The sequence below is a fragment of the Mastacembelus armatus genome, chromosome 21, assembly GCF_900324485.2.
Source record: "Mastacembelus armatus chromosome 21, fMasArm1.2, whole genome shotgun sequence".
NCBI classification, from domain to species: domain Eukaryota; kingdom Metazoa; phylum Chordata; class Actinopteri; order Synbranchiformes; family Mastacembelidae; genus Mastacembelus; species Mastacembelus armatus.
In genome coordinates, this window is record NC_046653.1 from 18,632,830 (window position 1) to 18,646,807 (window position 13,978).

Here is a 13,978-nt window from a genome sequence, read left to right on the forward strand (position 1 = left end):
GTACCTGGTGAGTGTGCATTCGTCCTCTGTGTATGTGGAGTCGGTCCAGCTTCGCCGGTTGTCGTCATTGCGTTCGGTCCGTCTCTTCCTTAGTGGAGCAGGTACATAGCCTGAAGGTTTGTCCCTAGTGGGCAGAAACTGGTTAAACTGGTTGCTGGTCCTGGGTGTGATGACTGTTGATCGGCGGTAACTGAGACTGTCCTTGTTGTCAGCCATCCTGAAAAAAGAGTCTGCCTCGGTGTCACTGCAACAACCTGGAGCGTGGAAGAAGACAGGAGGAGACAAACATGTATGACAGGTTATGAGAGAAATTCAGAGAAAAAGGATAGACGTCTGTTGAGGTTAATGAAACAGCAAAAAGGACAAATGAGGTGAGAACACCAGGGGAGTGTGTTGTGTGTTCTGGCATGACTATGAAAGAGAAACAGAAGGGTGCAGGGTGGGGAGCAGAGGCCTCCTCATTTACAAGCTGGTGCGGATGGCTGTGGAATGTCTCACTGCTGACTCTGACCAGCACTCCACTATCTTTAAGCATAATACACATAATTTATCAGAAAACAAGATCACAGACGGGCTTTAACGTTGAAACAATACTGTATGTCCTGCCTTGAGACCGCGGTGAATGTTCAGTAAAATATCTCACTTTCAAAGGCATACCACTAGATGGCAATAGGTATTTGTTTTCTTAAATGGGAGTCAACTTGCTGGCTCTGATGTACTGTACCATATTTGCCCTGTTCACAAATATTTGAAGTCCTACACAGATGAACTGGAACTAAGTACTCATGCAGAGATCCAACTTTAGACTGCTAGAGTGTGAGAGGTAAGTCCAAATAAAATACATTTATATTTACAAAATAAAATAATGCCATGACTCTTAGATGCCTTAAATTGAGCAGGGTAAAAAACACAGGAGAGCAGTCTTTAAGTGTTTATGGATGCAAATGAAATGACATCTCCTACCCTCGCTGTTGCCTTTCAGAGTGGTGTCAGACGAGATGCTGTGGGGTCTGGAATTAAAAGAGTCCAAACTGTCCAGGGAGTCGTCTCTCCTGTGTTCTCCTCCTCCTTCTACTCTCAATTGGTGGAGCTCCTCTCGCTCTGAGTACCAGCTATCTCCAAAACCGCTGTCTCTGACACTGCTGCCTTTCTGACTGGACGATTCCTGCAGAGCCTTTCACACACACACGCACACAGTCAGATAATAGGGTGCCAGTTACAATATTTAGTTCAAAGGTGTGTGTGACGAATGGGAGATCTCCCAGGTAGAGTGTGATCTCTGAACTGTCTAGCCTTCTGATTCATGCAGACATATATAGTATACTCTTAGCATACTGTTTACAGGGGGAAAGCATGCTGCAATTTAAACACCATAACCTAATTGTTTTCTATTCAGTGCCACCTCTGTAAAACAAACACAGCCATGATCCACACACCCTTAATGACAGTGTTTACTGCATGAATAAAAGTCACTGCACAATAACACACACCAAGAGCCACTTTAACCAGTATGGCTATAAACAAGCAAAAACTTGTCAGCCATTATAAAAGAGAATGATTTTCAGATCTGTAATCCACTGAATCCCAGCAGACAATACAAATCCACAAACTAAATCCAGCCACTGAACTTGGATTATGATGGTTAAACACATAAGCCATGCAGTACCCGGCTGCTATTACTGAAAATCCCTGTAGTCACTTGAATTATAGAGGCCTTGCACATCACCACCTATAAATCTATGTGAAAGCAAAGTGCCAAATTCAACACTGGCATGAGCATGGGAAGGATACGGACCTCTTCAACAAAAGAAGTGGCTATTCTCACATTAAACTATGCAAACTGTGTGCTGCACTGTAAACAAGATTAAAATAACTGACTCAAGGGATCAGACCATTTATGACTTTGGTTTTAGTGGCCAGAAATCTGCAGCCCCTCAGCCTGTTGCAGTCATTCTTCTGCACATAGTCTTCATACCAGTGAGGATACAGAAATGTACTGAGCAGTGGCTGTAAAACGGATTTCATTCATGCTGCTTCTGGTTTCCACAAGATCATTAAGCTTTTTTTTTCATGACGGCGTAGATACGACACTTCCAAGTGCATAATAGGATAATTACCCACTTAAGTTTACCTTGTATAGCGCTGTTCCTAACAATCCCTCAAACGCTTTGAAATTCAGGTAAGGTCCATCGTAGAAACAATCACACTCAGCTCTTCTACCCAGCCAGAAAATAGTGATCAACACCTGAAAAGAAGAAATCGAAGGGTCTATTAAAGAAATCATACATGCCTATAAGTGGAAATGAATTATAAGAATGATCAGAATACATCAAATTCCTAGAGCTTTACTCTTGTTGAATGTTGAATGTTGTGTGCTGCGCTAAAGCAGGTAATTGTTATAGCTGTACTCTGACAAAGGGTCATATCACCCACTGCTGTGCTTTTGTTTCAAGCCTCATCCAGAATACTCTGCTGCTGCTTGTGTGTGCATTATTAGGCTGTACAGGTACACGGAGGTCCCTAAAGCCAACGGACTACATCAGCTAGTAGATGCTGGTCCCCTGTTACATATAAAATACTTCAAACTTTGGTTTTAGAGTATTTCCTACAAGCTTGAAGAACATTATTGTTGCAACTGTGTACAGCAGATATGTGGGCAAACAGTGTATGATGATGCTGTGATAAGCGATGCAGTTTCCAGCAATGATTTCCCTTGTATTTGAAAATTAAAAACAATATGTCTTTTTAATAGCACATGCATGGCACAAATACCCCGTCATAAATGTGCTACAGTAATTATTACTTCAATCTCCTAATTTAATGCCTTTAGTCTATACAACTGTGGACTGTATGGTAAAACTTTGAAATGTGTTTCAAGCGCAGAACCTGAGGAAAAAGGGGGCATCTGAAGCACTTTCATACTGAAACACATCAGTCCATTAACTGATGCAAAATGACCAACACATGAGGTGGGTCTTTGATTACATGTATGTTTTGTTTTTAATTCAGTGCAATACAAGTTCACCTGCTTGATCCAACAAACTCACATCAAATTTAGTGAAGGATTCATGGAAAGATGAATTATTTCACTTCTGAGTACCATGCTGTGTTTGGTTTTAGCCCCTGGATGTAGGAGGCATTCTTGTGATGTGGAGTTTAAGACATTGATCAATTAATTACAATGTTCGTGGTATAAATCTGACAGGAAACGTTTCTTGCATGTCATTTTCCACCTCTTATTTCCTGACACCTTTCTAATAGCTCCTATGTAATTTAGGCATAAACGTCAAATATAATATGTGAAGAGGGCTCTAACTGAAGCTAAATTATGTTTTAATGACAGGCAAATAGAAAAAAAAAAAAAACAAAAAACAGACAGCTTATATTTTCCCACTCACATTTTTCAGCCTCCTGTTGGTCTCTTGATCCCTGTGAGCAGAGAAGAGAGGTGCATGCATATGAGAGAAAATAAAACCATAAAAGAGCAGAGGGCATGGTTGTTGGGTCTATGTGTTAGGCAGTGAAAGAGCTGGAAACTGAAAGCACAATCCAGACCTCAGCCAGCCCTTCACTCTCACACAAAAGGCTGGGAGGAAAACAGATACATTTCTGGAAAAAAAACAAGCAAACAAATAAATAAAAGTGTTTGGATTGAGAAACAGTTTCCGTGCTTATTTTTATGCTAATTACAAAATGAAATGTTTGTAAAAACATTTAGTTACAGATTAGAGACACAAAACAGGCTTTTGTGTCTGATTCCAAGTAAGTGATAAAACTAATAACTGCAAATTTACCACCACAAGACTCTACTGTTTGAGCAGCAAAGCTCCAAACAGCTATGATTATACAGCACTTCACATTTCTAAGGTTTGACAGTTGACCTGGCTGTTGGTAAATCATTTATCCATGAAACTGTCAGCTCATTTTTACTCCTGTGAAATGAAACAAAGCGCACAGTCTCAACATGCAAGCCCTTATTTTATGTACACAGTGTAACTGTCACATAAGTAACTGTTGACTATTTGGATAAGACTAAACAGTGAGCAGCTACAGTATTAATCGTGACAAGAGAACAAGGTACTTCATTTCAATTGAGTTAGAAGTACTTTATTTTTTATTCAAGAACATTTATCTGAAGAATTGCTGAAGATTAAACCTTTTTGGCTTGTGATGTTTTTTATAATTGACTATTATATAAAAGTGTCAAACTTAATTCAAATTTGTGCTGCAGAATTTCTGACCAACTTGGAACCAGTGACATAACTACAAAACTATATGTAAAAAGTTCAAACTAGCTTCATTTACAAGGCTCTGAACATTTCTTCCACCACTGTTGGCATTTAACTGGGATGGGAAAGCAGATAAACTTTCCCACCACTATGCGTCATGTCACACTAGGGGCTTCCAACATACTAATTCCCCAATGGCAAAAACTAAAATGGACATTTACCAATTTGGCACATTGCAAATTTATGGGCCTAATAAAAAAGATGGGAGAAGAAAAGCCCTTTCTTGTGCAGCGTGGAAACAGTCAAAGTCTAAGATTATAGCAGTTCAGTCCAAAAAAAAAAAAAAAAAAAGGCACCATATACCAAAACTACCACCACATAATGCTCCTTTATGGCTAGTGGTAAGAGCTGAACAAGGGGAAAAATAAATAGGGCTATTTTCAGGTTTGAAGTGCCTCAGGACATTGCTGTATCTTTTTTAGAATCAGCTGAGAGTTCATATGATTGTGCACAATCACAGATAAAACATCACTGCAGTCTGACATACACTTGTTGTAGACAGAGTAAGCTAGAATAGTTTTTTGATGCAGTATTATTACTTAAATTAATCACGTTGGGTTTCTGGGATCCCAGAATAATCAGAAACTTGCATTAAAATTTAACTTGCATTTATGTAAAAATTCAACATATATGATGTCAAATAGATACCAGAATGAAATGTTACATCTTGTGAAAATGTGAAAATATAAGTTTATTTCTTTTCTTAAATATAATAGATGAGTTCCTTAGGCAGTAAGAGAGGACAGTTCAGCACCCTTAAAACAGCTAACCCTAGTCAGTGTTGCACAGTAGGTATACAGTGCTCCGACATTAAAACCTCCAACTTAACAAATTAACAGGACATTCTCATCACTTCCACAAGTTATTCATTTTAGCCTCTGCATGCTTTCCACAGGCCTTCACCACAACAGTGCCCAGCTTAGAGGGTGAGTCGGCCAGTGCCCCACCAGCTGCTGACATCTTGACTTCTACTAGAAGTGCAAAGATACAAGACTACACACCTCAGCAAGTCGACCACTTCAGCAACACAGTCATCAACTACAATGTTTAATTCAAAAAATTTAAAACTTTAAACCATCGTTTTCTGATTGTATTTTCAACTTAACTTAAGCTGAAAGTAAATTATTTCCGCATTTCAGACTTTGTTGTACTCAAGAGAAAACAGGATGTTAAGGTCTACAGCAAAACAAACAAAATCTATAGCGGATGCTCCACACGGACTGAGCTGTCACAGAATGTGGTTGAAATGTAGACTGGTCTAGACTGTGTCTTTAAAACAATGACAACCAAAACAAAACAAATCCAGTACCGAAGCCATAAATGAATGGGCGTGCATATACGATCGGAAGCATACCTCTGCAGTGAAGATCACTTGCTCTTCTGCATTCAGCTAACACCACAAATAACATTCCTCATCAGTTTTCTCTCATTGTCATGAAATACCTCAGGTTTAAACACACACCCAAATGTTCTCAGCAGCAAAAAAACAAAAAAAACAAAACAACAACAACAAAAGAAAAAACAGAACAACACTGACCCTGAAAGAGTCTGAACAGAGAAATCAGCTGTGGGTGAGACAGTGTCGGGCATCACTGTTTCATACTTTTCAGAGACAACGCAGCCTCTGTGAGCGAGGGAATGGGGTTAGGCTGGCATTTATCTCTCCAAGTCAACTATGGAGCACAAATACAACCCTTGTGTTGGCCTTTTACAGCCACAGCAGTGTCCATAGTGTACAAACTTTATTGGCTGTTCATCACGTTTGGCTTCACACTCTGCCCACAGTTCACACAACACTGCAACAAGAAGTGACGGCAGTGCCATGTATTAATAAAAGCATGCAGTCAGCTCAGTCAACCACACCCAAATTACTAACACACTGGCCACTCATTAATAGTCTTTGCATTAACTCACAAACATTCAGGCTCGTCACATTGACTTTTAAACTACACAATTTACAGTACACACAAGGCGTGAGGCAGAATCTGCAGCATGTAGCTGTGTAATCTGTACAAATTCTGTCTAAGAAACAACACATTCCTTCAGGTTGTTCAAACATTTGGTTTCATCTATAGCCAAGGATGCCATTGCATAATTCAAATCATAAAAACAATCCACGCAGCCACTCCTCTTTATGTGTTGTGTAAAAAGGATAGCTGACATTCCTCACAGGACAATCAATTTTGATATACCTGCTAATCTTGTGCAGTTTTGTTTTTTTATAAACGTAGAGCGCAGTCAACCCAGTCAATAATTTGCTTAATCAAATGGCAGAGTCAGGTGAGACTTTGGACCCCTCTCTGTGGGGGATTTGTTCTGTCTGTTAGTGGAGGTCACAGAGCAAAAGTTGGACTTGTACCTGAAGATGTTTTTCTTCAGAAAATGTAGTAGTACAGTATAAATGAACTCCACTTCAAACCATGACAAGTACAAGACTTGTATTAAAGTAAAAAATGTAATGTCAAAGGTTTGAAATACTTTGAGCCTGTTGGTAACAGTTGATTATCTACACATCCTAACTTTACTGTACCAACTACTGTGTTGACCTGCTCTCTGGTGTTGAGAGTGACCCAAAAACTTAGTCATGGGCTAGACAGCTCAACAGTCAGCTGAAAAGTGCTACAAGGTTTGTAATCAAAGGGGAAGCAGCAGAATAAAGGGATCAGTCTCTGTATTGTAGTGTAGTGGAGTACATGAATCATAAAATGGATGTACTCAAGTAAAGTGTACATGCCTTGAGTCGTACTTAAGGGCAGTGCTTTTCACTAGTGTTCATTGTTTTGTCCTTCAAGCTTCCTGAGATTTAGATTCATTGCCAGATCTTATATGCTGGAATTGCTCTTACACTTACCAAAATATACACTAGGTCTGGGGCTTCATCTGTTTTACACACTAATAATGAACAGTAGAGCAGTTACAGTAAAACAGCCTAGTCTGTAAAGGTACAGGGCACTGATTGTGCATCTGTGGTTCCACACTGTAATTTTCACAGTCTAGGCTAGATATTCACATATTTTTAAGTAGCTATGTGACAAATGGCACTTGTTCAAACATTCATAGAGGTCAAGTGTGAAATAAACAGCTGACATTTAGTGTTATTAGGAAAAAATGTTGTGGCATTACATGTGGTCCTAGTCCAACCTGGGCTCCATGCTGCTGAATTTCCACAAGGCAGTTTAAAGAACTTAAGGAAGGGGATGATGTTGGATAGAGCACTTTTAGATGTCATGATTCATCTGCAGTACGCTAATGTGCCCACTTCCTGGGCAGCTGTTAGAAACTGACAGTTGGGTTAACGTAGCCAGTGAATCACAGCCTTGGGTGATGAATCAGATTCAGTTTTGGTCAATATTACACCTCTGGGTATTCAGAGTGTGGGTGCACCTGGTTAGAACGCCATGACACAGGGGTTATTTGAGAAAATCTTCCAGAGCATATCACCCAGGGGCACACTGTTTCAGTTTGAGTCTTCGCTATGCTATAAGACACATTTGAGACTGAATGTGTTTGATTATTGTAACTATTGAATATCTTTATCAGGGAGCAGATTTCACAACACACGACTATAGAGCAGCATGCACTGCAGTAGGTGGTAAGGCCAGAGCTACAACAACGGCCGAGCTCAAAGGTCAAAACAGACATTCAATAGTCTTCTATAGCCACGAGAATAACACACACAAGTATGAACTGTGAATGAACTGTGCTCTCAGTGCACGTAGTTTCAGCCAAAATCTGATTCTAGCTTCATGCCAGAAGAAAGTTGGCCTTGAAAATAACCATATTTCAAACACAAACTATCAATGTGTCACAAAATTAGAGTTTCTAATGGAGGCATGGGTCATTAAATCCTAAGTCAGTGAATCAATGGGTTTTTTTCTCAGTTTAATACTGTTAAAGTAGTTCCTTCAATCTTTACTTCCTTATTTATTAAAATGTTTATTTTCTACATCAATTGAATAATTGTTTGGTCCATTAAAAATAGAAAAAAAATGTCTGTCAGGTGAGTAATAATGTTTAATCATTAAGCTTTAACTGATTTAAATTAAAAACATATATATTTTAAATATCAATCATAACACTTTCAATGTGGTCCATTTCTCATACTGGTTAGGTAGATACAAATCAATAGGGGAAACTAACACACATACAAAAGTAAAAGTCATGCGTGAAATGATAGAAATAAAATTTAAAAAAAATAGAAATGACAAGAAGAGGACAAAAAAAGAGATGGCCGCTTTATTCATAAAAGGTTTAGCCAAGAAAACCACAGAATATTCTTTGTGAAAACCAATAGCCTATGCAACACAAACTCACTGCTGCTGAAACAGTGAACAGGGAAGCTGAGCAAAGCACTTGTCAGACTGGGTTTAAGGGAGTGGAGGTTGGACACACACCAGAGGCAAAGACAGCTGATCGAGACAACTTTCTCTCTCTGTGTGCTGAGCTCTCTCCGTGGCTCATTTGCCTAAGGTCTGATAATCAACAATGTTCGGCAGCCTTGTTAGGGATTATGTCCTCATGTTACACTGTGTGTGTCATCTCTCGCTGTACGAGTTATAAATACTGCAGCTCAGGAACCACATAATTGTGCCCACAAACATCAGTAACTACTGTATGTTCATATTGCTTAAAGTCTTAGCAAAAATGAATAGATGTGGTTCAATTAAATAAGCTGAGTTTAGGAACAACAGCAACTAAGAAATGTCTGCATTAATCAGGACTGACTCATGAACAAAACAGCAGAAGCAGCTGCAGGTTTAAAGAAAAATATGAACCTGAAACTGTTGCATATTTAAAATGAGCATCAGTGTGACACAGAGACCACTGGAAAGACAACAAATATTTAATGTATGCCTCCGCTGAATGAACTCAACCCTTTTACACACCCCATATGAGAAAGTGTCAGAGCCACAGCCACTAAACAGTCTCAAACGTTCACATGCACACATAAACACACACAGGTGTACTCTCAGGACCTCATGCAGAGGTGGAATGCGCTGGGAGGAGACGACAAACTATTAAAAGCTCCTCAGCCAAGAGTCCTGATACCATTCCAATCAGCCCTGCTTGTCAAAGTGACCCTCAGGTGCTAAATATAGCACTGAGTCCTGTCTGACCAAACCAGGCAGACATGGTGGCAAAGCCCTGAGCTGTAGTACACTGGAAAATAGATTTTAGATTATAGAAATTATTGAAAAAAAAAAAAAAAAAAAAAAAAAAAAATCTAATCATATTGTTGAATGTAATATGGCATTGCTTACAGCACTACATTTCCTTTGGTAATGAAGGGCCTTTTCACCTATTTTGAAAGAAGTAATTTACAGCTACTGTCATGGGAAGATGTTATGCAAGCAGGAAAATGTCTGATAACGCACAAAGGTTAAGCTCTATAAAAAATGATCTGTACATTTATGACACTGAATCAGACATACAGTGAATGATACTGCAGTATCTGAGGGCAGCATATCTCCTGCTGTTTGGTGAGGGTGTGTCTAGATAAAAGGAAGGCAGATTTGTTTATTTAGAGTTCATATTCCAGTGTATGTACAGTACATATTCCTCGTCACGACTGTGGTTTCGACATTATTGTCATTACTAACTAATGACTGACGGACCTGGGTAGATCATAGGAATATTTTTCTACAGGTTGTGCCAACATCTCAAAGAAACATCCAAAACAAGCTTAAGTGCAGAACTGACAATGCCAAATGTCACAGAGCTGAGAGAAGCTGAGCTCCCACAGTTTCACAGCATTTTGAAGGGTGCATTAACCAATCATGGCTTTGCAGCACCTTTCTACTTCAAGTTTGACAACCTGCAGGTATTACCTGGAGCCACATCTACACAAAAACTGAACAGGTTGTTCAACATAACACATGAATCTCTGCCCAGCAATGCTACTGATGATGAAGAGCAACTGTCTAAAACTGAAGATGAATAACACCGTGATAGTATTATGGGATTTCTGACCTGCTCATTAATGCAGGCACCACCTCAGAAAGAGCTTCATTTAAATCATTACAATTAAACCTGAGAGTTTCTTTCAGGACACTTTTGTGACTGAAATCATAATTTGCTAAACCTACACCAAAACAACATGAATCTGACATTGAGATATTTTTTTTACTCCTCTCAGTGATTCAGACATCTTGTGTGATTTTTTTAATTGATCCTTCCATTGAATTATTGCTGGACTTCAACAGGTGCTTAACATCACAAGAACACAAACACTGAAAATAGCACTGACCCTTTTTTTTTTTTTAACACATCTGTAGCTAACTCAAATTGTGCCTCATGTGAGGAGGCACTTTATACTGTTAGATATCGCAGTATTCAACTTTACTGTAGATGAATGAAGGCATTAACTGAAACCTAAGAAGTTGGTTCAGTAGAGGAAGAATCAAACTCATTAGCTGGTTTCAGGTTACGAGGTGACCTCAACTCTGAACGGTGAGGATGGACACAATAGTGTTAGTGCCAACATTTAACAAGGCTTACAAGAGCCGGACTTACTTGACTGTAACTCTTGTGGATAAGTCCTGAAGATCTCCGGGGTGAAAGAGCTGTGCTTCCTTTAGTCCAAGCTTCCCGCAGGCCTTGAGGAAGACGTTAAGGTTGTCCTGGACAAAGAACAAAGCAGGGATGAAGGGGTGTCAGAGGCAAAGAATAATCACTCAAGAATTCTCTGGCAGGGATACCAACCTACAACTTATTGCTTCCAAAGTTCATACCACCAGTGAACAGAGAAGGACGGGGAGGAGCATGTGTGTAGCAAATAAGAAGTGACCTGGTGCAGAACACACAAAAACACACATGCTGGGTGGGGGGAGAGAAGCTGCGTGACAAGAGCTGACTGACAGCAGCAAAACTACCTGTAAGCTGGGTTAGGGTGGGGACAAAGTCAAAACCAGGAAGGATGACATCAGAGCTTTGCACAAGTCCCACCCAACCGGCCATGCGAGTGCAAATTTGACACACGCAGTAGCACACTGCCTAATGCCGTCTCTTCTCACACCCTGAAACTGTCCCCTCCCCTCCCCGCCAAGCCCTTTACTCGAGAATACCTGTGGAATCTGTGGGGCGGTGGAGTATTTTGGAGACTTTTGGTTGCTAAGAAACATGAGGTCGGGTGACAGAAACTGACAAATATTTCCCTCAACTGAGGAGGACAAATAAACGGAAGGATGGTTTCTCCTTACACTATGTCAATCATGTTATATTGCATAACATGTTTGCACAATTTACACAGCTATGTGAGTATAATGCAAAATAGTTTGCATTATGCTTATATAATGCATTATGCAATATACATATATATGTATATATATATATATATATAAATATATAAAACTGTACAAGCTCTGTTCCTTCCTGGCATTATGACTTTTGCAGTTGTAATCTCAACTGTCTTGTTTATAAGTCTGCACTTCCCATTGGGACTGCACTGCTTGAGAAGGTTTCATGTAATGACACATGGGTTTAACATTGGCTGGACAAATTGAGGGGTAGCCTGTTCTATATTTAAATGGAAAACATGCTTATTAACAAATGGCAGGACAGAGCTGACCTCTCAGTTCAGGCATCTTTTACCAGCTTTGCCCCATAACAGCACTTGGTTGGGCTAAACTTAATGAATTTCAAGTCACTTTACATGTTGAGTCAGAAAAAACTAAATATACATCACTGTCGCTTACAAACATGAATTACAAAAGTGTTGGTCCCTATGGTAACCCCTGGAATTAGTGACAAAAAAGTGAATTGTAGAGGCCTTTCAAGCAGACTGTTGTCTTCAATTAGCATCACAGATGTCCCTAATCTTATTACCAGTGAATACAGACAAGGGAAAGAAAAGGAGAGTTTCTGAGGAGATAAAGAGGAAAGTAACTACCAACAGGGTCTATGTAAATACAACAAGACCATGTCCAAACAGCTTTATATTCCTGTGACCACAGTTGCTAATATTGTTAAAATGTTTGAGGTTCATGGGACTGTAGCCAGCCCCCCACCTTAACCCCAGACTGGACAAAAGGATAGTTTCAAAGCAAAATATCTGACCTGAACAGATCTTACATTACAGTACCTGCACATCGTCACTACTGTAAGTTTAAGGCTATATAACCTGACCACTGTCTTGGAAAACAATTTAGTAATAGGCCTACATAAACATGTAGAACAAAGAGTTCTCTTGACAATATGCAAAAAGCAGTGTCAAGGTCTATTGCTGAAATATAGATAATCTCCTGCTTTAGGGTTTTCCCTGTGTGAAGGAAAAACTCACCAGGTTCCAGTGTAATCGGGGTAATATGAAAGGACACAATGTCATTTAGCTGTGAATGTCATGTAACCTCAAAGAGCATTATGAACACACTAAAAGCCCCCCTGACTGTCAGTCCCAGAACATGGAGAGCTAATGATGTTGAAAGAATGTTATGCTGACTTGTGCCTGAACATAATCCTGCTAAATATGCTGTGCCCATCCAGCAGTCTAATCCTCTCGTGCAAGCTGGAGGACTGATTTAAGCACCTCGCACCAAGAAAATGGAAAGATCTGACTCACAGGGTGTCTGATTGCGTATAAAGGGATCTTCGTTCCTGCTGGTCACATTGTGGTCACAGTTTCTTCCACTGTGGTCTTGGTCTAAGATGGGCATACTCTACAATTACCCTCAACTGACCCCTGGCAGTGCTTCAAACACCAAGCAAAACTATGTTTAAAATATCAGGCTACACATTTTATAATCCTGTCACAATAAATCAAGAGGAGATGGAATACTTGAAATGTTGCCTCTCCTGAAACAGGCTCAATAAAGAATCCCTCCATCCCAACAGCCAGATCCAGTCATAACATGCATCAGTACAACAAAAACAGAGTAACAGAACACGCTCAAATGCTTGCCATTGCACAGATGATTACATATACATTTAGTAAAGACTCTCTCAGGGCCATTGAAGTTATTTAACTCCTCTCACTGCTACAGTACCTCAACTCACCAAGGAGCAGATATAAATAGGAACATCCAGCACCCTCCAAATTACACTGGACAGCTGCCCATGGAGCCATCTTTAACTTAAGCCCAGTGGGCCTCGAATCCAGGCTCCCACTCCCGTACCAGCTTGCTGCCCAGTACTGATAAAAGTAGAATTGGACCTGAACCCGGATGCCATAACACAAACCCACAGCTGGCACCCAGACCTTAACAACAGGCAGATAAGTGTGCTGACATGCAAAACATTCTCTTGGACCCAAGTGATGCCAAAGAACAAACCCAGTTCTGGAGCCAATGTTGCTAAATATTCCACAAAACCAGATATTTCCGTTTTTTTTCCCACCCTTCCTTCACTGGGCTTTTACACTCTGCCGGAGCTGAAGCCTGGTATGGATTTGGAGTGCTGAATTCTTTCAGATAGCAAAACAAAAATCAAACATATGCTCATAATTGTAGAAAATGTTTGAGTGTTAATGAGGCATGTTTGCAAAGATCCTTTTACTCAGCAGTGATTAAAGTAACTACTTCTGTATCGAAACAGAAAAGGCACCAACAACATTCCTCGTGTTCGTTCTTCACTGTATTTTTCTTTCACATGCCTTTTTAGAAATTCAGAATACTAGAAGAGAAGCATTTTTTCCAGTCTTTTGTCCAACAACATTCAGCGGAGATACAGTAGGCAGCATACAATAATGCTTTGCA

General features: G+C 39.9%; 1 protein-coding gene across 9 annotated transcripts in view; it reads right to left on the reverse strand.

Moving 5' to 3' along the window:
• LOC113123416 (LIM domain only protein 7-like) overlaps positions 1 to 13,978 on the reverse strand; it is a 42,293-nt gene that overhangs the window by 19,466 nt on the left and 8,849 nt on the right. For all 9 annotated transcript variants that reach the window (XM_026295455.1, XM_026295458.1, XM_026295463.1 and 6 more), the window contains 5 exons: positions 10,803 to 10,909; positions 3,399 to 3,429; positions 2,132 to 2,245; positions 964 to 1,174; positions 5 to 254 (listed from right to left, as the gene is read on the reverse strand). In XM_026295455.1, coding sequence (XP_026151240.1) covers positions 5 to 254; positions 964 to 1,174; positions 2,132 to 2,245; positions 3,399 to 3,429; positions 10,803 to 10,909 — 713 coding nt within the window. The remainder of the gene's footprint in view (positions 1 to 4; positions 255 to 963; positions 1,175 to 2,131; positions 2,246 to 3,398; positions 3,430 to 10,802; positions 10,910 to 13,978) is intronic.